The 27,328-nt window shown below is 40.5% G+C and overlaps 1 protein-coding gene across 3 annotated transcripts in view; it reads left to right on the forward strand.

The window, feature by feature from the left end:
- The window catches only part of LOC149238350 (alpha 1,4-glycosyltransferase family protein), a 101,535-nt gene that overhangs the window by 52,437 nt on the left and 21,770 nt on the right, over positions 1 to 27,328 (forward strand). For 2 of the 3 annotated variants that reach the window (XM_089372995.1, XM_089372996.1), the window contains exon 3: positions 14,520 to 14,657. The exons of the other annotated variant lie outside the window; for it this stretch is intronic. In XM_089372995.1, the coding sequence (XP_089229121.1) occupies positions 14,520 to 14,657 (138 nt within the window). The remainder of the gene's footprint in view (positions 1 to 14,519; positions 14,658 to 27,328) is intronic. 3 annotated transcript variants of the gene reach the window in all.

Raw genomic sequence — 27,328 nt, forward strand, 5'->3', positions numbered from 1 at the left:
CTATCGAGCATAAAGGTAATCTTGAATCTCCTCCTCATGAGCATGCACGCGAGGAAGTGAACTAGGATAATTTCGCCTATCTGCACAAGCAAAATCAAGGTTTAGATGGATGGTCCTATCCATCAAAGTCTCTCTTGAAAGTTGGAACGTAGTTTTTCTTGACCATTGGTAGTGAATATCTATCCATCTATCTATCCATATGTATGTATGTATGTATGTATATATGTAAGCATACATACATATGCATATGTACATATGTTGTATGTATGTATGTATGGATGGATGGATGCATGTATGCATGCATCCATGTATGTATGTATGAATGTATGTCTGTATGTATGCATGCATGTATGCTTTAGCATATGTGTAGCCCTAGCATGAGGCTCCTATGTAGAGTTTGTGTCTCAATAGATATCCTTTTTGAATGGTGTTCCGTTGCATGCTTAAACACTTTTGGGCCTGAAGGAAGAAGCTACTGCAACCTTTTAGTTAGTTGCTTACTGGAGATAAGCTTGGTTCTCACACTTTGTGGCCCAGTGCGAGAATTTGCTTAGAAGTGGATATTGCACGGTAGCTCCTATCCAATAAATGCATTTTGTTCCATTTCTCTATCCATGTATGCATGTATGTGTGCATGCATGTATATATGTGTGCATGCATGGATGTATGTATGTATGCATGGATGCATAGATGTATGCATTGATGTATGTATGTATGTATGTATGAATGCATCAATATATGGATGTATCAATATGCATGTATGCATGGATGTGTGTATGTATGCACGTACACATGTATGTATGCATACATATGCATATGGATGTATGTATATATGTATAGATGCATATGTATGTATGTATGTATGTATGGATGCATGTATGCATGCATATGTATGTATGTATGTATGTATGCATGCATACATGTATGTATGGATGTATGCATGGTTTAGCATATGTGTAGCCCTAGCATGAGGTTTCCAATATAGAATTTGTCTCAACAAAAATATTCTCTTTGAATGATGTTCCATTGCATGCTTAAATACTTTTGGGCCCAAATTAAGAAGCTAGTGCAACCTTTTAGTTAGTTGCTTGCTGGAGATAAGCTTGGTTCTCACGCTTTGTGGCCTAGTGCAAGAATTTGCTTAGAAGTGGATATTCCAAGGTAGCTCCCATCCAATAAATGCATTTTGTTCCATGTTTCTATCCATGTTCAAAAGGTCATGTATCTCAATCTCTCAAATTGTTGTTTTGATTGTTATTTTCCTTCTCATTCTATGAAGAATCCTCTCATGTTTATGAAGAATCCTTTCATGTTGCACCTTCATCATATAATTTCTTTATTGAAACACAAAAAACCATTGAAACAACTTGAAAAGTTAAAACTAATCGACAATTTTCAAGTGTGGCAAGTACAAAAAAGAAAAATTTAAAATAAGTAGGTGCCAATGTAAGGCACAACCCTTGTGCCTTAAGCATTCCTTGTGCCTTCAATGGGTATAAATTTTAAAAAATTGATGCCAGGTAGGAGTGGTCAATACAATTTGTACGACATGTTACAACTGGTCCTATGCATAGTGTCTGGGATAAGATAAAATGACTAATAATAGGGGGTGTTGACACAGTGCTAGTGCAATGCAATAGTCAACAATAAATTTACTCATAGTGTTGTACCACTTAATCAATCAATTAGTTTGCATGCCTCTTTAGGTATTCCCCCCTCCAAGGATGTTATCGTTAAAACCTCATTTCTATCCTCTTGAGTAGGGACTTAAGCAGGTTTGCCCAAGAAGCAAAATATTTTAGCTTGAAATGTTAAAGGGGCCTTTGGTGATGATAGATGGAGTAATGCTAGAATCACCATGGCCAATCTACATATTGATGTGTTCTTCCTTCAAGAGGTAAAGTCCCCGACTTCACGTTGCACTTGTTGATGCACATTTGGAATGGTATATATGTTGCTACCTCTCATGAAGAAGGCAAGGAGGGGATATTTGTGTAGTTTCCTCTTGGTTCGTCCCTCTTATTCTTTCTAAGGGGGAGAAGCCCTTGGTATAGTGTTGTCGGTTGACAATCATGCTAGCTTGCAAGGGTGGGGATGTTGTTCGGTGTTTGTCCCCAATGATCATGTTAGTAGAACGTATTTTTGGAAATGATGCCTGATGTTGAGTGGATACTTGGAGTGGACTTAAACATGGTTGAGTGGGATGGGAACCATATTGGAGGGCATGAGATGATGTTTCCATTGGATGAAAGATAGGCTTAGAAGTTGGAATGTTTATAAAAGGATGCCTGGTGTGTTTGACATTGTGTGGAGTAGAGGAATATTACTCTAGTATGAAGGTAGACTTGGTCCAATGGACAAGTGGGTAATGACTAGATCTAAAGTACACCTCACAAGTTATATGAAAATCTTGATATTGTCATGTTTCTCTTCAATAGCGAGTGATTTATCGATGTGGACTTGAATATCATTGGCTTTTATAATTTCCCTATCTCTACATTTATGCTCATTCCTTGTGATTGCTAGCATGAGGATTCCTCTTCCTTCAAGTAAAAAATATCTCTTTTCTTGAGTTAGAAGAATGCTAATGAGTTGTTTGCAAGAGTTCGGCATCATGCCTTTGCCAATAGGGGGCAATTTTGGATACTTTGATGCAGGGAAACCATTCAACGCACAAGCAAGTACCTTAGTGGTTGGGCAAAGATGGTTGCTAGAACAAGTAAAGGAAAATAAAGCCAAGTTTAGTATCGACTTTAGTAAGGTTGCTAATGGTTGGAAGTGGACCCATTTAATGAACAAAATCAACAGGCCAATGCGCTAGAGGTGTAGCTTAGAGCATTTGAAAATTATCGAGAGGTAATATGGGTTTTATGCAATGGATGGCTAATCAGGATGTGTCATCTAAACTCTTTCTAACACCTTTAGGGAAAATAGATATCAGAGTGGTTCTCGTTTTGTGAGACCCTAGTGGCAATATGTTATAGAAGGATGAGATGGAAATTTGTTGTATTTTTGAAGAACATTTGGAAAGGATCTTCATGTTAGTAGTTTCCTATCCTCTTCATGATTCTTCTATGGAGCTTGTTAAATAGGTTGCTCCTTAGAAACTAGAAACTCTTTAGAGGGTTTCGCTTTCCAAAGAACTCGATTTGGACAAATTGAAGGTGTTGTTCTCTTTTCTCACTAGGGTCTCAATGTGGGGGCATAGTGTGTAGGAGCACCTTCATGCACCACTCTAGGCACTCAGACTAGGGTGGGTACCCTCAGTGGTCCTAAAGTATTCTGAACATCACATTTTAACATTTTTTGCAATGAATCTCTGGCTGGATTTATTGTAGGGCAGGATGGTGCATGGTGTTGCCTCTGCAATTTCTTTAAAGCAAAAATAAAAATAGTCTAAATAGTGGTTTGGAGATGACCAAGAAGCAAAGCAACTAGAGGATTCAATAGGTTTCAGCCATAGAAATGATCTTCTGAACTGTGGGCACCATGATTTAGTTTCTGCTTGACAGATAACTCAGAGAAAATGAACAAATATATGCTGGGGCTGGACTGCTTTTCTAACACACATTCATTAGACAGAAAACCAAATGGGCATGGCAAACATAGATCTATTGGCTTATTCAACACCATGTGAAATAGGAAATGAGGAGGGAAACATTGATAACTTGCTTAAATCTATTATTTCACTAGTTGCCAAAGCCTTGGTTCTGATTACAAAACAAACCCAGCAATCCATTTATAAAATAACAACTCTAGGGGTTGGGATTATAGAATCTCAGTTTTGAAACGACCATTTATTGAAGACAACCATGGCGCCAAAGGGGACTATCAAATCTCAGTATTGGGCTTGCTTGCCTCCCTTTCATATTCTTTTGCTTAGATAAAGCTTACAAGGATAATGAGAATGAAATTAAAGAATTAGAAGAGGAAGACTGTTGCACTTACAAAAATAGTGATACACCAGGCAAATCTTTAGTTTCTGATGGCCTCTTTGCTCTATTCTACGGTCTACCTCCTTCTGCTGCTGATTTGAACATTTGATCATTGTGAATGAGAAAACATTTTTGTTATAGACTGCTGGGAGAAAAACGTGAGCCCAAAGATTAGGTCAAAGTTTTTTATCTCTCCAACAATGAGAATGCTTCTCTTTCACTTTTGTCAGATTCAGTTAGTAGCCCAATTTGGGACTGAGTTGCAGCTGCAATAATTTTCTCTGTTTTAGCTGTAGCAACTTTTTTCACAGCCTATTAGATGCTTTTACCCATTGGCTACACACAAATGCTCCAAATCTGGCACATTCCAATCTAAAAACAAAATCCCTATGCAAAAAGAATCAAAATGGTGAAGAGATTAACTGATTTGGTGCTGATTTGGTCCTTCTTTAGCTTTCACAATTATTGTTGTAGCGACTGTAATTTTCTCTTTTTTTTTTTTTGTAGCAGCTTTCTTGAAAATTCATTAGAATCTTTAGTCCATTAGCTACACAAATTTGCTCCAAACTGGCCCAATTGAAGTTGAAAACATATGTGAAAAACAAGCATATTGGTGAAAGAATGATTTCATTTGGTGGTCATTTGGCCTTCTTTTGGTTTTCACAGTGTGATTGTAGTATCTCTTATAGTGGACAGGAATAGAACCCAGCAATTCCATTGGCCTTTAAGTGTCATTGCACTTTAAAGTTTATAATATAAACCCACTTTGACTTGAGCATTAAAAACCTGCTTAATTTTATAAAATGAAAGTCACTTTGTAGAAGTGCAAAGTGGTGGTTGAGTTGGGTGTTTTGGTGAGTGCGTGACATAATATTTTAAAATTAATTTAATACTCCCCAAGTTGGGGCACACTACTATGTATTTGTTGGTTGTAGCAGGGGGGGATGTCATGTTTCAAGTGTTCGCTTCACAATGTACATCCCCACATAATTCATGTGGATTAGAAATAAAAAATACCACCAACTAAGGCATCATATGATGCAACCCTTTGTAAACAATATTTAAACAGTTAACCTTGTTCATGGAGAAGGTGGTGAAGCCCAATCCAGAAATTTTTATGACTGGATTTGGTGTGGGCAGGCCTTTAATCCACTCTTCACTGCAAGTGAGATTTAGGGCACTGCCATAAACTGCCATCCCTTGATATGCAATGGTAGTTGTAGAATTGATATTGTGGGGGATTCTCATTGACCTTTTGGCCCTCCGTTTATGTCAAAATCCTTGGCTGTAAACTTCATTCAATACCTCAAGAGCTGAGGTTTGTTTTAGGTTCTGAAAATTCAGGCATAGGCTAGTCTTGGGCAGATTTAGACTTCCCTAGAGGATTTCTTGAATAACAAAGTGGATTGTGAGAATTTTGCCATGCAAGTTGATAGGCAAAGCCCCATTGTGAAAACTACGCTTGAGATTTGTTCCCAGTGTGATGTGCTTGAGCTCCTGAAAACTGAAACAAACAATGCTGAAAATTGAGATAAACAATCCTCATGCCTAGACTTAGAAACACTTGTTTTAGTTTTGGGTTTGAAGCATATGAAACATAGTTTTTTAGCGAAAAACATGGCTTATACATGGTTTTTTAGCGAAAAACATGGCTTTATATATATATATATATATATATGATGATGATGATGATTAGTATAGAAGAGGCGTGTCTCTAGGGACATGACCATTCATGAAAGGGCACTTGCATAGGTATATAAGTGGGCCCTCATTTGTAACAATTCCATCATCTCATATCTTCTCTACATTTCTATATATATATTTGTCCTATCACGGGTACTTATATATTTCAGATTTTTCTGAGTATTTTGTGCATATATGAACTTTGTTCATAACATTGGTATCAGAGCTGTTTGATCCTCTGGCTGTTCAACCGTTGCACAAAGCCTGTCTGATTTGGCCTCTGGCCATCAACCTATCGTCAACTTCGTTGCCGTCGTGATTCAAACATTTCGCTACACAGTTTTGGAGTTTCTCCATTCTCCCATTAGGCCTTTGACCATTAAAAAAAGTGACATTATACATATATTTAGAAAAGGAATAAAAAAGAAAACATATATAATTTAATTTAATTTAATTTTTTCGAACTTTTTAATAATATATATATATATATATTATTAAAAAGTTCGGAAAAAAATATATTAAAAAAAATAATAGTGAAAAGAAATATATATATATATATATATATATATATCCTTTTATCCCAGAGGAACCTAGTGGCTCCCCTGACACGTAACTACTAGTAAACCTCTGGGGGTCTACGACTTGTCCTCTTCGTAAATCGGGTCACAACTGGGGGATTTGAACCTTGGATCTCTTAATTTTCACAGATTTCACATGACTTCGATCACCAATTGAGCTGCGCCCTTGTGACATCGAAAAGAAATATATTAAAAAACAGTGATAAAAAAATAAAAATAAAAATAAAAAAGAGCAATGGACTGGCCCGCCGCCGTCATAGTCGCCCGACTAGCTGTAATTGCCATCGTTGTAGGGTCGCTCATTCCGCATTCCGCCGTTTGCATAGCCGTACTAGGCTGTGGTCTTCGTTGCACAGCGAACGTGCCGAACAGTAGTTGCCGATGGTTAGCTGCCACTAGCAATGCATTGAACAACAACTGCATAGAGTCTATGCTGAAAATTATTTCCTCCGCAGTGTTGCTAATTAAAATACAATGTGACCTGTTGCCACACAATATAGCAGGGCCCTAAGGAAGGGAAAACCTAAGGGACAACTACTAGACTAAGTGACAACAATGAGACAATGACCCACTGTCGCCTCAATCAATGTCCCTTGCTCTTTACGAACTTTCATCGATGGGAGGAGTCCCGGTAAATAGGAAATTACTTGAAATAAATATGTTAATAGCTAGGGACTAAGTGATTTCTCAAAGCCTATTCAAGGAAAGACACAATAAAGGCTCAATGCTTCAAAGAAGTTAACACGCTCTCTAAGAAAGACCTTGGGGAGAGAAGATCAAGACCTAGGGTTTGAGATATGCAATGGTAATATGTATTCCTAAGGTCAAGACTTTAGGGGATGAGGTAGGACCTCTCAAAGGAGCTCTATGTAATGATTTAACACTTCTAAAAGGCTCTTCACTCTCTTTGAAAGACCTATGAAAGACCTAGGGTTTTATGAATAAGCATGGGAAGAAATACTTCTAAGGTACTCACTAGGTCAAGGCAAGGGAGGAGAAAGGGCTTCTTCTGATTTATTCCAATGAATACCAAGCTCATACAACCCTCAAAGAAATCCCTAAGGTGAGAGAAAGACCTAGGTCTTCCCTCTTGGAGTGGCATCTAGGGCAAGAGATTTTATGGATGAAACTTGGGCGGATGCCCACCAAACTTGGAGCATAGGTAGCATAGGCCTTAAACTTGATGTGTGGACCCTCAGATTCCTGAAAAACCGCCTCTTAAAATTTCACTCCAAGCCCTAGATTTCCACCCTACCTTGAGGGGACCGAAATCTAGGAGGAGAAAATATGGAGAAGAGAAGTGTTGATCACCAAACCTCTTGGACTAGTGCCTAGTCCTTTGGGCTATGGAGTCTTAGATGATTTAAAATTGGCCAAACTGCCCTTAAGGAGGCTAAAGATTGATGCCCTAGCAACCAACCTTTAACATTTACCCACTTAAGATTCTGGGCAATTTCAGCACAAAGCCAGGAGAGAGAAGCAGCATGTTTGAGAGGGACTTCTTATTGTTCATTTGGGCTTAGCTAGCTTGCCTTGAGCAAGCCCAAGTGCACTCTTCCCAACAACTCATTGTACCCTCTTCTTATTATAATAAAATGGCTCAGCAATGCAGTTTTTGGCTTTCAAATGGTGTTTTGATGTTTGAGTAATTTTCTGTGTGTTTTTGGCTATGTTTGCTTTGTTTATCATTGTAAATTTCCATTAGGAATATTACATCCCTTTGCCTTTGGAATCACTCGATCTGGAAAGATCAAATTTTTCTGCCCCTGACTCAGAAAAATTGAACCTCCTCAAGTAGTTCGGCCTCCTAGCAGATTGATTGCACTGCCCTTGGGAATTTCGGCCAACTGCCCACAATGAGCAACGAAATTCCTTCTCTCTTCACCTCTGAGCTTTCCAACTGATCAACTGCGCTTTGATACGATGTGAAAATTCCAAACCAAAATCCTATTGCAGCAACTTGAAATTATTCTCCTAATTGTTAATTTAATTTAACAATTTATTTGCTGTTTGCTATAACAAATACTAAATAAATCACATTGCAATCTACACAAATAAAACTGCAAAAGAATAAACGTTAGAAGAAATGCTAGCACACACACATAAAATAACACAATTATTTTTGGACAAAAGTCCTCGGAAAAACCCAACTTGGGAAAACTAGTGCAACAACTGAGGGTTTTAATATTAAGCAACAGTGAAATAATCTAAGTACATCTAGATGCCAAACTGGTAATTCTATAGAGAAATATTGGCAAAAATCTGGAGAGGAATTTTCCTCACCCAACAGGCAACCTTCCGGCACAACTTGCCTTTAGAATTTCGGCCCTCTGAGCCTTTGCGTTGCTGTGTAGCTGGCAGGACGTCTAGCCTCACGCTGGACTCTGATGAAGTCGTCTTACCTTCTGCTGACCAGAAAGACGCTTCTCCGACACTCTGGGACTCCTTCCTAGCCTTTGGAACTGAAAATGTCAATCACTCAGAGCAAATCGAATTTGCGTCTAGAGGCTACTGCGCTGCCCCAACGTCAGCCTCTCTGTGGCTCTCTTGCCTCTCTGCAAATGCACTCACCAGATCTGGAAACCTTCCTCCGGCTTCACTGTCTTTTCCCCTCTCATTGCTTCGATCTCACTAGCTCTCTCTCCAACAACTGACTGCTGCTACTCAGGAAATCGATCTTCTCATGAAATCGAACTGCTCAAGTGTCTTCTCCATCACCACATCGACCTCCTCTTATAATCCTATGTTGGAGCACCAATGACCAAGATTAAAACATAATCGATGGCTAGGATCATCTTGGAGTCGATTCTCGTGAGTTTCTAGATCATTCACACCTTGACTTAATTAATTTTGATTAATTAACCATATTCCCTAAGTTTAGACTTAGAAAATATTTAAAAAGTGGTTAATAATCTAATTAAGTCATTTCTAGGTGGAATTTCTAGAAACGATTTCTGGGTTTTGGAGATCTCATCTATTCTGGCCTCTCCACAAAATTTCAAGTCTAGAAAACATCCGTGCTACAAAAACTAACATGGAGCACCACAAAAATCACTTGTGGGCTTGGAACCCAAGGTTGGGTTTTTGCACCCATCGATGTTTGGGCCAAAACCATGAGGCATTTTCTACACGAGATGGATGGAGATGATGGAGGATGGCAATGAGAATCCAACGCAAAAAGAATCGTCGAAATCTGAGTTGTAGGAGATGAGTAATGAATTTTTGAAGTTGATAATTGATTTTTGGGCATTCAAGTCATGTAGGCTTGAAGGAGGAATGTCCAAAAGACATGTCTCTTGGGCAATTCGGTGGAGCCCTCTTGTTTGGTATAAATAAGAGGTGATGTGAAGTCATTTCATCCATCCAAGTGCATCAAATCATCACCATACTTCTCTGAGGCAGCCGCAGATGCAAAGAAGGACTAGCATAGGGCATTTTATGTGTCTTTTGTCATGGTACAGGTTCGAGCTAGTGCAGGAAAGAGGCCGCATTACAGAGAGAGGTTTCAGGGTTGTTTTAGGTAAGGTTTTGGGTGGAATTTCTCTCCTACAGTAGGTCGCAACCCTAGTTGTGTGTTACGGGGAGGCTGCAACCCTAAATGTGTGTTATAGGGAGGCCACAAGCCTAAACTTCCTTGGACAGAGGGTCGTAAGGCTGGTTACTAGAATAGAAAGGGCCACAGGTCTGAACAGGAAGCCGAGAAGGTGTTTGTGGGGTACACACTAGCCTAGGACAATAGTAAAGTGTGGACAAAAGTCATTGGAGGGAGGCCGCAACCTTGGAGGAGGTTTGGAAAGTAGGATAAGGGGCTGCAATAGTGTGTCATCAGCCCTAACCAGGACCAAATCCGTATTGCAATTGAACAGTCCTAAAACAAAGGTATGTTATGGTGATTGTTAGGTTGATTTGATGCTAGGGATGGTGTCCTAGCGTGGACAATTTTATTGTAGCCTGTGGGAGCCAATTGGGAGGCTTGACTTGGTGGTTAGAAGCCTCTCCAAGGAGCAGATTCTACAGTGATTAGATTGGGTGCCATTGGATTGGTGGAGGGTAGCGTGTTGGTAGCCCAAAGTAGCCTTTGACAAGCAGTCGTAAAGGGAGTTTGACAGTTGAAGTTTGGGTGAAGATTGAAGCTTAATGTGCAGTACATTGATGGATTAGTGTACTGCTAGATTGGTAGATTGAAGCTTAGGTATTGGCCATATGGATTAGTGTACTGCTAGATTGGTAGATTGAAGCTTAGGTATTGGCCAACCTAGAAGAGCAGATTGGATCAACCCATGTTCATTGTAGCAGAAGTGACTTGCAACAGTGATAGGTGGCAACCCTCCTGGAGACTCTATGTGTTGTCTCTTGATGGACTAAGGGGCAGCTAGAGAGCAGAACGGAAGCGAAGGACCAACAGGATGAGATACGACATAGAGGCTGTGATTGTGCACTAGAGCAACAAGTTTGTCATTGTATTTTGAATTCTTGTACTTGTGGATAATTGAGGGCCATTATCCTTTGTATGGGAGCCCTAGACAACTGTATTATTTATTTGGTTTAATATAATGAGATTGGGTTGTTGTACATATTTGTAAAAAGTTGTCTATACTTGTGCATGTGTGATTTACTGCTATTTATATTATGCTGTGCAAAGTAGCTTTGTTGAGATTCTTGGTTTGACAGCGTCAAAGATTTTAAGATTCTATCCTAGATCCCAAGATCGTGGAAATTCAACATGGTATTAGAGCGTGTCTGAGCTACTTTGAGAGACAATGAATCAGAGTGTGCACAACGAAGTACAACTTAAGAGGGAGTTGGTCACATTGTAGGTGAAGGGCTCACTACAATGTCAAAGTTGCAGGCTGGTCTTCGGTATGAGGACAAGTTGGAGGGGTTGTCCAACTATAGTCCATGGAAGGAAAGGATCAAGTTGGTCTTGCAGGTCAACAAGATTTGGGAGTTCGCCGAGAAAGCCATCAAGAAGCCAATTGACCCAAAGGAGCTGGAAGTGTATGAGGATTTAGATACGAGGGCGAGATTGATCATCCTAGATGGTGTGAAGGATGCCCTAATACCTCATTTGTCCGGGAAGAACACTACACATGAGATGTGGATGGCTCTTCAGAATTTGTTCTAGAATAAGAACGAGAACCAGGTACTAGTATTGGAGGATAAGTTGAAGTCCACCAAGATGATACAGGGTGAAGTAGTGACTTCTTATCTGACGAGATTGTCTCAGGTCAAAGATGACTATTTCAAATTCTAATATGGTGAGGATTGCTTTGAAAGGGTTCACTGAGGAATGGAAGTCCTTCATCAAGGGGATCGTTGCCAGAGAGAAGTTGCTAGACTGGAATACGCTATGGGACGAATTCATTTAGGAAGAGTCGAGGATCTTCATCCAAAGAAGAAGGTTTCGATGATGACGTGGCACTTGTAGCACGAATGAAGGGTAAACAAAAGGAGGACTTGAGTAAAGTCAAGTGTTTCAACTGTGGCGAGATGGGTCATTTTTTGTTGACATGTCCGATGAAGAAGAAGACAGGAAATGACGAGAAAAAGAAAGGGAAGTAGGTTGTCGGTGTTGCCACCTCTGCTGGGATAGATGCCCTCACCAGGAGTTTGGAGGATGAGGACTTTGCTATGATCTCTCATTTCTCGCAGGGTACTATCGATGAGGATGGATGGTACGTGGACAATGGTGCATCGAAACATATGACAGGGTCACAGGAGGTATTCGAGACTCTAGCTGAATGGGACTCGAAGTTGCACATGGTGTTGGGTGACAAGAGTTAGAAGGAGATCTAAGGATCGAGAGTTGTGCCATTCAGGATGGAGACAGGACGGGTGATGCAGGTCCAGGATGTACTGTTTGTACCAGGACTCAGATATAGCGTGATATTTATCTCGATGATCGAGAAGAAGGGGTTTGAGGTCTTATTCCAGGATGGAAAGGCAAGACTCAGGCCCAGAGGCTCTAGCTCCACAGGTATTGTGCTTGGAGTTAGAGAGCATGGTCTATATAGGCTGACAGGCAAGCCTATAGATCATGGGAAGAAGCAGGAGGACCAGGTGCAGGTTCCAGAGAAGCAGGTGTAGGTGCAGGCTTCAGAGGGGTAGGTACAGGTTCTAGAAAAGAAGGTCTAGGTTCCAGAGACTCAGGGAGAGTCGAGTTCTAGAGGGAGTTTGCAGATTCAGAGGGAGACTTTGCAGCCCAAGAAGAGCACGTGGTTAGTGGGGAGCAAGGGTGCTCCTACAACTACCAAGAAGGAATCATGGAGAGAGTGGAAGACATTCTAGGAGAAGAAGAAAGCATGATGCTTCCAGTGACATCGACACTTTCGAGAGAGGTGTAGTTCATACTATAGGGATTGCTATAGTGGTGAGCGCCAGGAGTTGGGCAAGTGTTGCAAGTAGTGATGATGATGATGAGTTACTTCCTAGTCTTGGAAGTACCTCCCTCGCTAAGAGGGAGTGTTGATTTTTGAGTAGCTTGGGAGGTACTCCAAGCCCTAGGGTTCGGGGTTTGGAGGTTGGAGTACCACAAAAGTCACTTGTGGGCTTGGAACCCAAGGTTGGGGTTTTGCACCCATTGATGTTTGGGCCAAAACCATGAGGCATTTTCTACATGTGATGGATGGAGATGATGGAGGATGGCGAGGAGAATCCAACACAACAAGAATCGTCGAAATCCGAGTTGTAGAAGATGAGTTATGAATTTTTGAAGTTGATAATTGATTTTTGGGCATTCAAGTCATGTAGGCTTGAAGGAGGAATGTCCAAAAGACATGTCTCTTGGGCAATTCGGTGGAGCCCTCTTGTTTGGTATAAATAAGAGGTGATGTGAAGTCATTTCATCCATCCAAGTGCATCAAATCATCACCATATGTTATGAATAAAATATAGATATAAATAATAATAACACATCATAAATAATGATTAATTAGTAATTAGTTAATGAAGAGGTATGTCCCTAAAGGACATGACCGTTCATAAAGGGACACTTGCCTAGGGTATATAAGCAGGCCCTCACTTTCATTTGTAACATCATTCTCATTCATACATTTTTAATATATATTCTTGTATCCTCAATGGAGATCTACATATTCCAAGTTTTTTGGAGTGCCTAACCTGCTATAACGACAACAAGTGTTGTAGTGGGTTGAGTCGAAGTGTCTAACCTGCTATAATGACAATTGACATAACAGTGGGTTGTTGTTTATAGTTTTCACCAAGTGCGAATAATGCTTATTTTTCTTAGGCATTTCCAAAACTTAGTCCTTAGCAGTTTACAGGCATAGAGCATTTCTGTTTCACTGGGCAAAGTTAATGTTTGCTAATTCAGGAATTAATTTATACGGGTTCTTTCTGGGACATTGTAATTTTTAGAGTATGCAGGACTACTGCAGAAATCTGTTCGCATGTGAAGATCAAGAATATTATTTAGCTAGTAGAGTGTGCCGAACAGTAGAGTCCAAATTGGGAGAGATGTAATTATTCTTCCAATGTTTCTGGATGAGAAAATGGAAGGTGCTTAATGTTCTGGATGGAAAATTTAAAGAGAGAATACAGAAACTATAAATATCATAAAAGGTCCAAAATTAGATCAGTGTATTGTCTAAGCCAGTTATGGTGGAATGCCTGATTTATACCCTGAGAAAACAAGAAGTAAAATAGAAAGAATCGGGCGAGAGGATTCTCATTGATTTAACTGTTTTTTTCTTTTAGGTTGGCTTTTATTATATTGTAAGGATGCACAGATTTGACTGGTGAGTAGTTCATCTCTTTTGGTACCTCTAGTTCAGTTATAGCTTTAGCATTGTGCACAATCGGGTATAGCCCATGAGAAAACTCTCCATCCATAATAATACAAAGAGAAAATTCTGAAGGAATATTTAAGATAGCCCATAAAATTCACTGAGGCATATGTCATGAACAAGAGGGAAAGGGAGAGGCTTCTATGGTAGTTTTATTTTTTCAAGGTTTCTGAAGCATTGCCATGAATGAGCTTGGTTGTTTATTAAGAGCAAACTGAAAATGTTAGAATGAGTTGAGCATGGTTGTAATTAAAGTTCATTGGGGTTGTATCGTTTGGCTATTCCCCTTTTTTTGAGAATTCATTCCTACACGTATTTTCTTTGGCTAATCTGGGCTTTGGTTTGAACCTTAAAACGTCCATTGTGAAGTTAATGGAGAAGATGATAGACCATCTTTTCATATTTTGATTTGATATTATTTACAAGGATCCATGATGCCTATTCCCTTGTTTATGTAGTTTTCTTGTAAAAGGAGTTGCTTCCGTTAACTTGCTTTTATGTTTTTTTCAAACTTGCAGATATGGAGGGGTTTATCTTGATTCAGACGTCGTAGTTTTGAAGCCACTAGATTCCTTAAATAACAGTCTAGGGACAGAGTCTCCTGTTGATGAGGAATTGAGTCTTAATGGGGCTGTTATGGCATTTGAAAAGAACAGGTTTGAGCATTCCTATATATCCTAACCTTTCTATCCCTTCTTTCTGTTTCACTAATTAACGAAATAGATGTCAAAGAATGATGTTTATTTGGTTTTGCTTTGGTAAATATGAAGGCTATATGATATATATGGCATCGAGTTGATAAACTCCATCCCTGAGAAAGAAAATTCCTTCTTTAGTTATTAGTTAGGTTATGTGTCATTTAAATTATTTCATTGCTTACATTCTTTTTGCATTTGTGCTTTGAATGGTGTGTTAATGGAAAATATAGAATTCATGAAATTTGCTTGGTGCCTATTTTTTACATTGAAACTATTGGGCTATAAGTATCATATTCTATCATTAGGCAATTCAGTTTTGAGGAAACTGAGCTAACAACCTGAGCTCTATATCCTGTCTAAGCTTTTTTAAAGCCGATTTCAATGCTGTGTAGGATTCTTGTTTCAAGCTAGAGCATTCCGTGCATTCCCTTAGTTAACTTCTATGTTTTCCAATTATTTTACAATGATTTTCTTCTTCTTAGGCATATCTAGGCTTGCTTTGAAAACTGTTTTGGCTACCTAGTACCAACATGTTGGTAAACCGTTGTGATGAAGTATTTACTATTTTTAGATATTAAGTAAGGAATGATGTGTTGGATTCGTCTTATCCTTGGATTTTAGGCTTGGATGTAAAATTGAAGGGCAGGAAATTATATTTGAGTCTACTCTTGTAAACAATATAAAACAGCATTGCAAATATTGGCAATATATCATCAACATTGTGATATATCTTGATTCTTTCAGCTCAGTGATATTATCACCAGAAAAGTTAACGAAATTTTTTTTTTTTTTTTTTTTTTCAAATTTTGAATATCATGATATATTGGCAAAATATAGCGAGAATTTGCAAAATATTGACTTAGCAGATTTTTGGAATTTTTTGCTCAGTTTGAAGAGGGAAAGTGGGGGATTGAGAACAAAGGAATTATTCACTGTGGACTTTCTCTTCATTGACCATGTTTGACCGAGTTGCTTGGGACTGTTTTGACTTCATTTTTACTAGCATTTAAGGCTGCATCCTTCGGTAGTTGACCAAGCTCTTTTGGAGGAGTTTGACCATTGACTTTTGGACTGGTTAGGGCATCTCTGACTGTTGTTGACTTTGACCAGAATTGCAGATTTGACTTTTGGGCTCATCTCTTGGATTTTCGATATTGATTTGTTGTAAAGTCAAAGCTGTTGACCTTTGAATCTTGGTTGATGAATTGGATCATTGTAATCTCTCTGCTGAACATTTTATGACAATCTAATAAGGAGAAGAATGAATTTGAAAGGGTTTTCCCCCTTGTGGGGTTTTGATGCCAAGGTTCTGCCAAATTATGTCTCGAAGAAAACAATTTGTATTAAATGTCAAATTTTACACAGTCACCCATTGTGAAGTGATTCAATCTATAGATTGAAAAACTAAATTCATCGAAATCCATTTGTGGTATAGCCAAATAGCCAAGTGATATCATTTCAACAATTGATCAACTTACTGGAATTTACAAACTTATGAACAAATCAAACTTCTGAGCAAATCAACTCTGGAACCACACTACTATTCTGGATAAAATTTCACATAAGCATGACATCGAGTCTAGCGCTAATAGATACCACTGAATTTTGTTGATAAACATGGCATATATTGCTCATCTCTTGATGTGGCTCAACAGTAAAGACAAGGGAAATCACATTGGTGGAGAAGCACGATCATGCTCAATCTGTGATTCCTACAACTGAGTTTACTCTGGCTGCATGTGTGACCTGATGTAGTATTCTAACACTAGTGTCTCTCTCCACTGCTATGTGCCATTTCGTAGTATGGGCATGGCAAATTTCATCAGATCCGTAGCTGGCTGAAACATTCTTGAGATTAACATATCATACTGTTAGTGCACAAACATTATCAAGCCAATGTTTCCATCAGAAAATAGAATATTGGGTGTCGCCAGATAGAACAATAAAATGGTTGCAATACAAATTAAACAAATGAGTGAACTTTTGAGACTGCTATGCATCACTTAAAGGAGAATAGATGGTGACCTCCACTAACTTCTGAATCGTTATATATATATATATATATACACACACATTGCCTGTATATTCATTTACAATACTCCACAAAACCAAAATAATATCACATCTTGAAAAATATATTACAGTAAGATAGTTTTTTCTCCAATGACTCAAGAGAGGATTCATAATCGAAAGAATTCACTTTCTCCTCTTCTTACACTCATACTGCCAATCCTTTTCTAGTTCACCACATACTTAATTATTTATAAAAATCATTCTGAATCTAAAATAGGATCAGGATCCATAATCAGTGGATAAGATCCATTTAGTAACTAATTTGGAAAATCAAATAATATTGGATGATAATGTATAGATAGTCCAACTAATTATTACAAAATTAAAATCATTGCATGACGAATCCAAATTCCTCGAAATAAATAATAATGTCCAATAATGTTTATAAAAGTTTGTCAATGCTCCTGCATCAGACTCCTGAAGAACAAAATATTCTTGGACTCCTGTACAGGAGATCTTTAACCCTTCGCTGTAACTTGACTTTGGCTGAAATTTTTCATGATGGCTTTAATTTCCTCCATCATAATGTTTTCCGTTCAACAAATGAAGTCTATTTTGGTATGCTCTTGGAAACTTAGCTCTCTCAATCCTTCTAGCTAATTCCTTCAAGAATTTCTTTGGAAGGACCCGAACGTATACAATTGAAACCATCTTTCCTGTGCATGAAACAAATATGTCGGAATTAATTTGAAAAAATTTCTCTATGGTTCCCAAGGTACTTGCTCTATTGACCGCTTCCATTTCTTGTCCAAAGGATGTTGATTTGTGGTAGCATCGGATGTGTTCTAGCCATGAAAATTGGTGGAAAGGCTAAGGCACATGAGATCTCCAAGACCCATAAATCGTTTGGGAAAATCCCACCTGATTGGAGAGATATTAAAATAATTAATATTTTTAACGAGGTTCCTAAGTCTAAACCCATTAAAATTAAAATATTAATGGGTATTAATATAAAACTGGATGAGAATGTTCTAAATGACATGGATCAAGCCAAATCTAATCTTAGCCGTTGATTAGGGACTTAATCTCGGCTGTTGAAGACTCAACATGAAAAGTATAAGAGGAGGCTTGAGGGTCAGTTGGAGCGACACCAAATTGATCAGTCAGTTCGATTTTCTGGAGCAGGCTTTTGTTGAGAGAAGCGAGCTAGCAATCTGTTGCGGCGAGGGGTAGTTCAGCACGAGGCCAAGAACACATAGCAGAGAGGCAGAGATAGTGCTAGAGAGACAGCGCAAAGCTTGGGAAGGCTGGCGCAGAGGCAATTGGGAGCTATGCAGAGGCTGAGGAGGACAACGTGGGTGACGTAGAGGGTCTGAGGGCTGATGGAGAGAGCCAAGGGGCTGATGCAAAGGCATCAGTAGCTGCGCAGAGGCTAGCAAAGTTGACGCAGTGCCCAGAGATTTTTCGTGGGGCATACTGAGTGCTGGTGAGCTGGGAAGGGTGACACAGTCCCTGCAGAGTGATGTAGAGCAGTAGAGAAGGTTGGAGCAGCTTTCGTTGTCCAGCTAAGGAGCTGCCGTAGTTGTTGTGGGATCGTTCATCCGGTGACTGATCAATCGGAATATCTGTCTTTGAGGATAGGTACTTCTGTCGAGGGCATTCTCTGTTGGGTGAACCATTTCTGGCACCCAAGTTGTATTCAGAAACTGCATAATAATAAAACCCTCATATCTGCTGCACCGGTTTTCCCGCATTGGGTTTTTCCGGGGACGATTGTCCAAAAATAACAGTGTCCCTTGTGTGTTTGTCTCATTTATTTCAGTTGCTAATATGTATATGTGTTAAGGCTGCATATGTGTTTATTTTTGGTATTTATATTTATAAATAACTTGTTAATGAAAAGAACAAGTAGGAGAAAATAAACCAGATAATGTAGTAGGGCTGTCTGACGTGTCAGATTTAGAAATTTCAACATGGTATCAGAGCATTGTAGATCACAGGAGGACTGAAGGCACCAACAGTAATAAGAAATTTGCATCAGTAGCAGCTGTCTCGAGAGATAGCGCTGTTCCAGAGCAGAAGTAGCAGAGAAGAAGTGATGCAGAGGGCTTGCATCATCATTTTGAGCCAGAAGGAGGGTCAGCGCAAGGGCAGAGAGGGGGAAAACACACTGACACAGTGCCCAGTCATCTTTCTCAGCCAGGAAGGATCGACGCTGTGACCATGAGGAGCAGATTCTGCCGTTGCTAGGATTGCGCAGAGCTTGAAAGGCTCAATTTTTTCAGTTGCCTAGGCTTGGGGAGCTGTGGGCAGATTGTGATTGAGAAGTTGGTGGGGTGTTGTTTTTGTCAGAACAAAACAATACCTAAGGAGACGAAACCAAGGTAGAGGGAGTCACTACCTTGACGGATTTCTAGCCAAGAAATCCAGATCCGAGTTGTGGTTGCAAGGAGGATTGGAGAGGAGCGGTTCGACAACTGGCTAGAGGATTTCCAGGAGGGAAATCAGGACTTAGAGGGAGATTTCCAAGAGGGAAGTAGAAACTCAGAGAGAATCCAAAAGAGGAGCTGAAATGGCAGTGAACGGACTGAGGGATCAAGACAGGTTGGACGGGGCTTCCAACTCTGTCATCTGGAAGGCCAAGATCTTGGCAGTCTTGGATCGACATCACATCAAGGACTTTGCCTTGAGAACCATCGCTATCCTGGTCGACCTGGCTGAGAATGAGAAGTATGAGGATGCAATGGCGAGGGCGAAGTGCATGATCCTTGACGGGGTCAAAGATCATGTCATACCACATATTGTTGAAAATAACACAACAAAGGAGATGTGGGATACTTTGAAGACCTTTTATAAGGGCACTTCTGTGGAATGGAAGATGCTATTGGAGAATCAACTGCGGTCGTATTAGATGCATAAGGGAGAGCAGATAGATCCATTCCTTCTCAGGTTGCAGGAGATTCACAACCAGCTTACTTCCGTGGGGTCTACACCAGATCCAAAATTTATGGTTAGGATTGCCTTGAATGCAGTCTCCGAGGAGTGGGAGACATTTGTCCAAAGTATTTTGGGCAGCGCCACTCTTCCAGGATGGGAGGAGATGTGGGCAGCGCTTCGCTAAGAAGAGATCATGCGGATGACTAAGGCGAGGCCGAGGAGTAGTGGCAAGGGAGGTCGAATCAAGAAAGAGGAGGAAGAGGATGCGACTCTAGCATCTGCCGGACAACAAGGGTAGAGGAAGAAGGACATCTCCAAGGTGAACACTGAAGTGCTTCCACTGTGGGGAGCTGGGACATTATGCATCCCAGTGTCCCAAGAAGAAAAACAAGGGAGAGGCTTCCGATTCCAAGGCAACTCCAGCTAAGGCGGAGAAAGAGGTCGAGACTGATGACGACTGTGCCATGAGTGCTCATGCACCTCTAGAGAAGAGGTGGGGAGACATCGAGTTGTAGTCAGGAGGACTACAAACTAGGGGCAAGATCCTTGAGGTGCCCAAACTCTTGGATCATATCCGGCTACGGGAGCCCTTAACGACAGTAGCAGAATGACAGATGTCGGGTGGAGCAAAGTGTAGTGGAGTAGCAAGGCAGTGCTTGGGTGCAAAAATTTGAGGCAGCGCAGTGGAGGTTGCAGCCTTGCGAGAGGCACAAAGGTATATGCAATAGTGCAGTGGCAACAGAGGGAGCACAAAATAGTAGCAGAGGTAGCTTCAGTTTCACGAGGCTTCCAGACTGACTGGGATGTTAGTATTTGGGAGAAGTCAGTTACCTACTTCTCGGTCACTGAGTTGTGGTGCAACAGTTAGTAGTGGCAGTGCTAGGGGCAACATGGGCAAGATATTGAGAGGGAGTTGCAGTACAGATGTAGTAGTGGCAGTGTCATGGGTAGTAGTACAGGAAGTGGCAATGCAGATGATGCGAGGCAGCAAGCCAAGCATCAACACAGGTAACGATGCAGAGGATTAGTGTGATGTTTCCATGGTTAAACATTACTAGAGCACATTCCTCGCTAAGAGGGAGTGTTGATTTGTGGTAGCATCGGATGTACTCTAGCCATGAAAATTGGTGGAAAGGCTAAGGCACATGCGATCTCCAAGATCCAGAAATCGTTTGGGGAAATTCCACCCGGTTGGAGAGATGTTAAAATAATTAATATTTTTAATTGGGTTCCTAAGTCTAAACTTAGGAAAATTAAAATATTAATGGGTATTAATATAAAACTGGGTGAGAATGTTCTATATGACATGGACCAAGTCAAATCTAATCTTAATCGTTGATTAGGGATTTAATCTCGGCCGTTAAAGACTCAATAGGAAAAGTATAAGAGGAGGCTTGAGGGTCAGTTGTAGAGACACCAAATTGATTAGTCAGTTTGATTTTCTGGTGCGGGGTTTTGCTGGGAGAATTGAGCTAGTGATCTGTTGCAGCGAGGGGCAGTTTGGCACGAGGCCGAGAATAAATAGCAGAGGCAAAGATAGTGCCATAGAGACAGCGCAGGGCCTGGGAAGGCTAATGCAGAGGCAGCTGGGAGCTATGTAGAGGCTGAGGAGGCCAGCGTGGGTGACGTAGAGGGTCTGAGGGCTAATGCAGAGAGCCAAGGGGTTGACGCAGAGGCATCAGTAGCTGCGCAGAGGCTAACAGAGCTGACGCAGGGCCAAGAGGCAGCGCCGAGAGATTTTTCGTGGGGCAGACTGAGTGCTGGTGAGCTGGGAAGGGTGACACAGTCCCTGCAGAGTGACGCAGAATAGTAGAGAAGCTTGGAGCAACTTTTGCTATCCATCGAAGGAGCTGCCGTATTTGTTGTGGGATCGTTCATCCGGTAATTGATCAGTCGAAATATCTGTCTCCGAGAAGAGGTACTTCTGCCGAGGGCATTCTCTGTTGGGTGAGCCATTTCTGGCACCCTAGTTGTATTCAGAAACTGCATAATAATAAAACCCTCATATCTGCTGCACTGGTTTTCCCGCATTGGGTTTTTCCGGGGATGATTGTCCAAAAATAACGGTGTCCCTTGTGTGTTTGTCTCAGTTATTTTAGTTGCTGATCTGTATATGTGTTAAGTCATTTGTGTTTATTTTCGGTATTTATATTTATAAATAACTTGTTAATGAAAAGAACAAGTAGGAGAAAATAAACCAGATAATGCAGTAGGGATTTCTGACGTGTCAGATTTAGAAATTTCAACATTCTGCACTATGATTGTCTTCATCTGGAATTTGGAGTTTTTCACACATTAACTTCTCACTGGTTTCCAATCCAACCTTCTCCTTGACATTCTCCTGCTGTTCATTTATTAAAATGTCTTCATTCATAACCATTTCTGCTATGGACACTCTTAGATGATCTCTATTTTCTACCATAAACATTTCATTGATTATCATATTCTCACATTCATTGAACAAATCCTGCTTTTCTGGAAACAAGTGATTTACCTCAATTAGTGGTTCACATTCCTTGCATTCTGCTTCATCCTTAAAAAATTCTTTGTTAATCAACCTTAACACCTAATTGCTGCTTGCATCCTTTAATGGTAGAAGAGTATGTACTTTCCCATCTTTTTCAAAAGTGTAAGTGTTTTGGTTTCCATTATGTGTTACATCCTTGTTGTATTGCCAAGGTCTTCCTAACAGAATATGGCAGATGTCCATTGGCAAGACATCACACACAATTTCATCTTTATAACTTCCAATTTGAAATTCTACATTACATTGCATAATAACCAAAACTTGATGACCCTTTGTTAAATTATGGTATGTTCTATGCTTAAGAGCAATTTACTTCAAATTTTCTTATTAGCCCAATGTTAATTTCCAGAGTAGCAATCACATCAGCGTGATAGTAAAATGCAGATAGAACATAAATGTAAACAGTGGAAGACAAGCCAAGACAAGAGGACACAAGATGTGGCACCGGCCAGGGACAAACCCTAATGCGGGGAAACCCTTGATCAATTCTTCTTATATTCTTCAATAATTCAGCAGAGAGAGAGTACAATTACACAAATCTGTAATTTTGTGACAGCTGCAACAAAACCCTAACCAACAAAGTCAAGGCTGGTCAAACAGGTCATAAGTGACCTCAAGTCAACCCTAGTCAACTCGGCCTCCAACAACAAGAATGTACAGCTCAAAACAATACGAAAATGATGGTCAAACTGCAGTCAACGAAGGTACAGGTCTGCGGTCAAAACTCAACAGTCAACGCTAGTCAAATGGTGGTCAAAACAGGTCAACGTTTGCTGTCCAGAATTGCGGCCTACCTAGGAGAGGCTGCCCAAACAAATCCGTAGTCAAAGGATGCTCCACGCTAGTCAACACTGCCAAAATTGTCCACCTGTAGCTAGGTCAACCCAAGTCAACGCTACCCTAACCAGATCTGTGTCCTCCTTCCCATGTGTGAGAGCCTGCTCCTCCTACACATACCCAATCAAGCTAGGAGAGAAGAATGAGATGATGAGATGAGTTTGTTTATGCCACAAGGTCTCCTACTTTTATATGCCACATTGAGGATAAGCTGTGGGTGTAAAACATTGTTTTGCTTGTTGGTCGACCTTGACAAATTGTCAAGAATACAAATAAATTCATATATCCATGAATCCATGTCGGAATCGGATGATCGTTAGATCAATTCTACACCTCTCGATGAGAGGAATCCAAGAAAAATATCAGCTGCCATAAATAAGGTGACCCACATGGTGTTTGGCCCTAATTGCCAATTTTAACACTCCCTCTCAACCAGGGAGAACTCCATCTACTAATCCATCTGTCTGTCGATACTATCTCTGCCTTCAATGCGCTGCTCTGCTGAACTATGAAGAAGAAGAAGTGATCGAGAATGTATCATACCATCCTCTACTGACTCGGAGTCAGTCCCAAATAAAAGAGAGTGTCTAATAGCACTCTTACTGACCCAAAGTCAGTCCCAATGAAGAGAGTGTGTCATACCACTCTTACTGATCCAAAATCAGTTCCAAATAAAGAGAGTGTCTCATACCACTCTTATTGACCCGAAGTCAGTTCCAATTGATCCCAGATCAATATCATCCTAGCATAAGGAGTACAGTAGTTACATGATGCGTCCATCGGTACTACTATGGTCCCTATCCTCATTTCCCTACTCATTGGCCAGATGAGAGGTACTTCCCATGAGTCCCAAACTGCATGGGTAGGATGTCTCAGCAAGAGAAGGATGAACCACTCTTCCTGCCTACATGTCGCCACAAGGTATCACAGGGGAAGGCTGAACCACTCACCCTATGGTTGCTCATCGCTCCAAGAAGTACCCCAAGCTCCTCGGAGCTCCCAGAGCTCAATGTATATATCATACAAGACCCTCATAAGAGGGTCTCTCCACGACTCCTAGTCATTCTTGGAAAGTCAAGAATTTGACCTTTCCCAGGGGTTTTGTCAGAATGTCGGCAACCTGCTCATCAGTCCCAATATGATGGAGCCTTATTGCTCCTCGTTGTACCATATCCCAGATAAAGTGGTACCTGATATCGATGTGCTTGGAGCGATCATGAAATACGGGATTCTCTGATAAACGAATCCCACTCTGGTTGTCGCAGAGGATCACGATAGTATCCAACAGTAAAGAGCTTCCTCAACAAGACAACTTCACAGGAGGCCATACTCTCAGCAATGTATTCAGCCTTGGCCCTTAGTAGTGCTCAACGCCATTGACTTCTGCTTCCTGCTCATCCAGGATATTGAAGCATAACCCAAAGAGAAACAACACTCGTAAATGCTCTTTCGGTCCACCACACTGCCTGCCCAATCAACATCGGAATAACCATGCAGCCTCACATCTCCACAGTGTATCTCAATCCATGAGTGATTGTGCCCCGAAGATATCTAAGAAGATTCTTGGCACCAATCCAATGTGAGTGATGAGGCTCAACCATATATTGGCTCAACGTGTTGATTGCAAAACATATATCCGGACGAGAGTTCACCAAGAACATCAATGCTCCTATGAGTTGACGATACCCATAAGCATTTCCCAATACAGGTCTGACAACACTACTGCATAACTCCTTGAAGTTAAGCTCCATCAGGGTAGTCATGGGCTTGCAGTCTACCATCCCAAATCTTTCCAATATCTTCACCACATATTTTCCTTGAGATAGGAAAATTTATTTTGGCTTTTGCCAGACCTCCAGCCCTAGGAAATAGTGCATTAGTCTTAGGTCCTTCATCTCAACTTCGGAAGCCAACTCCCTCTTACATTTGTGAATGAGAGGGTCTGCACCTGTCAAAAAGAGGTCGTCAACATACAACACCAGTATGAGAGGCTGATCATCTTCAGCCTTAAAGTAAATGTTTGGATCGACTTCACTCCTAGTGAATCCCAACTTCATCAAGTAGCTATCGATCCTCTCATACCAAGCTCGGGGTGCTTGCTTCAGCCCATAGAGAGCTGTCTTCAACCTGCATACTTGAGATTCCCGATTATGAATCTCAAATCCCTCGGGTTGTTCCACATAGAGTTCCTCTTTAATCGAACCATGCAAGAATGTGGTCTTGACATCCATCTGATGTAGGTTCCATCCTTGCGAAGCAGCAAGGGCTATGATCGAGCAGATGGTGGTGTATCGGGCAACAGGTGCAAATATCTCATCATAATCCACACCTTCCTTTTGAGAGAAGCCTCGAGCAACAAAGCGAGCCTTGTACTTTTCAACACTCCCATAAGCTCCATGCTTGATTTTGTAAAGCCATTTCGAGGTGACAACTGATTTGTCCTGGGGTCTGGGGACCACATCCCAGACATCATTCTTCATGATGGACTCATATTCTTCATTCATAGCATCCTTCCATACCTGATGCTTCACAACTTCTTCGAACGATGAAGGCTCTTTTTGAATGATGGTGCTCATAATGGTCAAGCATCCCTGATACCTGACTTCTTGCTTTCACGGAAAGTCCCTCTAGGTGCAATATGTCTCTCAGCATCTTCAAGAGTCCCCCTAAGCCATGAGGGCCTCTTCCTAGAGGAGGAAGGCTCCTGTGGAGGGGGATCAATAGGATCCATAGGTTCTTCAACATCGCGCATCATTTTGTCTTACTTTTCACCTAGCTCCCTGGTGTCAGATTCTTTATCCTTCCTTAGAATAGGAAGATTGTCAACCTTGCGATTTATTATGTAATTTGCACAGTTAATTGCTTCTGCCCAATAATTAAGACTAAGTCCTTTAGATTGAAGCATACAATTAGCCATTTCCTTTAAGGTGCGATTCTTCCTTTCAGCTACACCATTTTGTTGTGAAGTATATGGAACAATATGTTGCATTTGAATTCTATTCTCAGTGCAAAAGTTGATGAATTTGTTGTTAACATATTCTCCGCCATTATCAGATCTTAGCTTAAGAATTTGATGTCCAGATTGTTTTTCAACAAAGGCCTTAAAGGCCAAGAACATGTTAAATACTTCACTCTTGAGTTTTAAGAAGTATACCCAAGTGCGTCTGGAGAAATCATCAATGAAAGTTAAGAAATACTTGTAACCAGAGAATGAAACAACTGGAAGTGGACCACATAAATCACTATGCACGAGCTGCAAAGGGGCTGAGGCGTGCCAAGAGGCACGTTTTTCAAAACTGTCCCGATGATGTTTTTCGAGTACACATCCAGAACAAACACCATCTTTGCAAGATACCATTGGAAGACCTATCACCATATTTTCTTTACATAGATTCTGAAGAGAGCGATAGTTTAAGTGACCAAATCGCTCATGCTAAAGTTTGCTCACTTCATCATTATGAGAAACAAATACTGAGGGAAGATTTGATGACCCAAAGTTGTGAAACTTATACAACCTTGTAGAATCATCAGCAATGCCAGTAGCTAAAATCTGTCTAGGATCTCTTAGGTCCTTAATTACAACATCGTGAGGTGAAAATTCAACAATTTTACCTTCATCTGAATGAGTTATTTGATATACAGATAGAAGGTTGCAGGATAAGGTTGGAACACATAATACATCATTAAACTGATCATTGTCTAGATGAACAGTTCCAATCCCTACAACACTAAGAGATCTATCATCACCAACATATATATTTTTGGTGTTACAATCATTTAAAGAAGAAAACATGGCTTTGTTTTTGGCCATGTGATAAGAAGCTCCAGAATCAATGAGCCACTCATGAGAATGAGAAGAAGAAGATACATTTAGTGCATAGCCAGACCGAGATGCTTGACAACCACATGCAAAAAGTGCCAATCCTGAAGATGAAGTTGAAGTTGAAGAGTGCTCCAAATGGATGTTATGCTTCTTCATTGCTGCTTCCAAGGCTTCCATCTTCTTAAAGCATTTGGATTCTAAGTGGCCATCTCGATTACAAAAGTTGCAATGTCTATCAGTCTTCTTCCCTTTGTTTTTATTTGTCTTATCATTTTGTTGAAATGATTTTTCATTTTGAGGCTGAAATTGCTTAGGACCCTTGTTTGGTTTAGGACCATTCCTTTTAGGATACAACTTCTTAGGATTCTTTGGATTTGGTTGCTGCTGGGCGGCTAACGCTTTCTTAGAAGAGTTTCCAAGATTAAGAAGACCAAGGTGTAAGAGTTTTTCTTGTTCTCTTATTAAAGAATCACAAAAAGAATCAAAGGAAGG

This window comes from Pinus tabuliformis, chromosome 8 (genome assembly GCF_031772625.1).
Source record: "Pinus tabuliformis cultivar Carrire ecotype Pingquan chromosome 8, CPIR1, whole genome shotgun sequence".
Lineage (NCBI taxonomy): Eukaryota > Viridiplantae > Streptophyta > Pinopsida > Pinales > Pinaceae > Pinus > Pinus tabuliformis.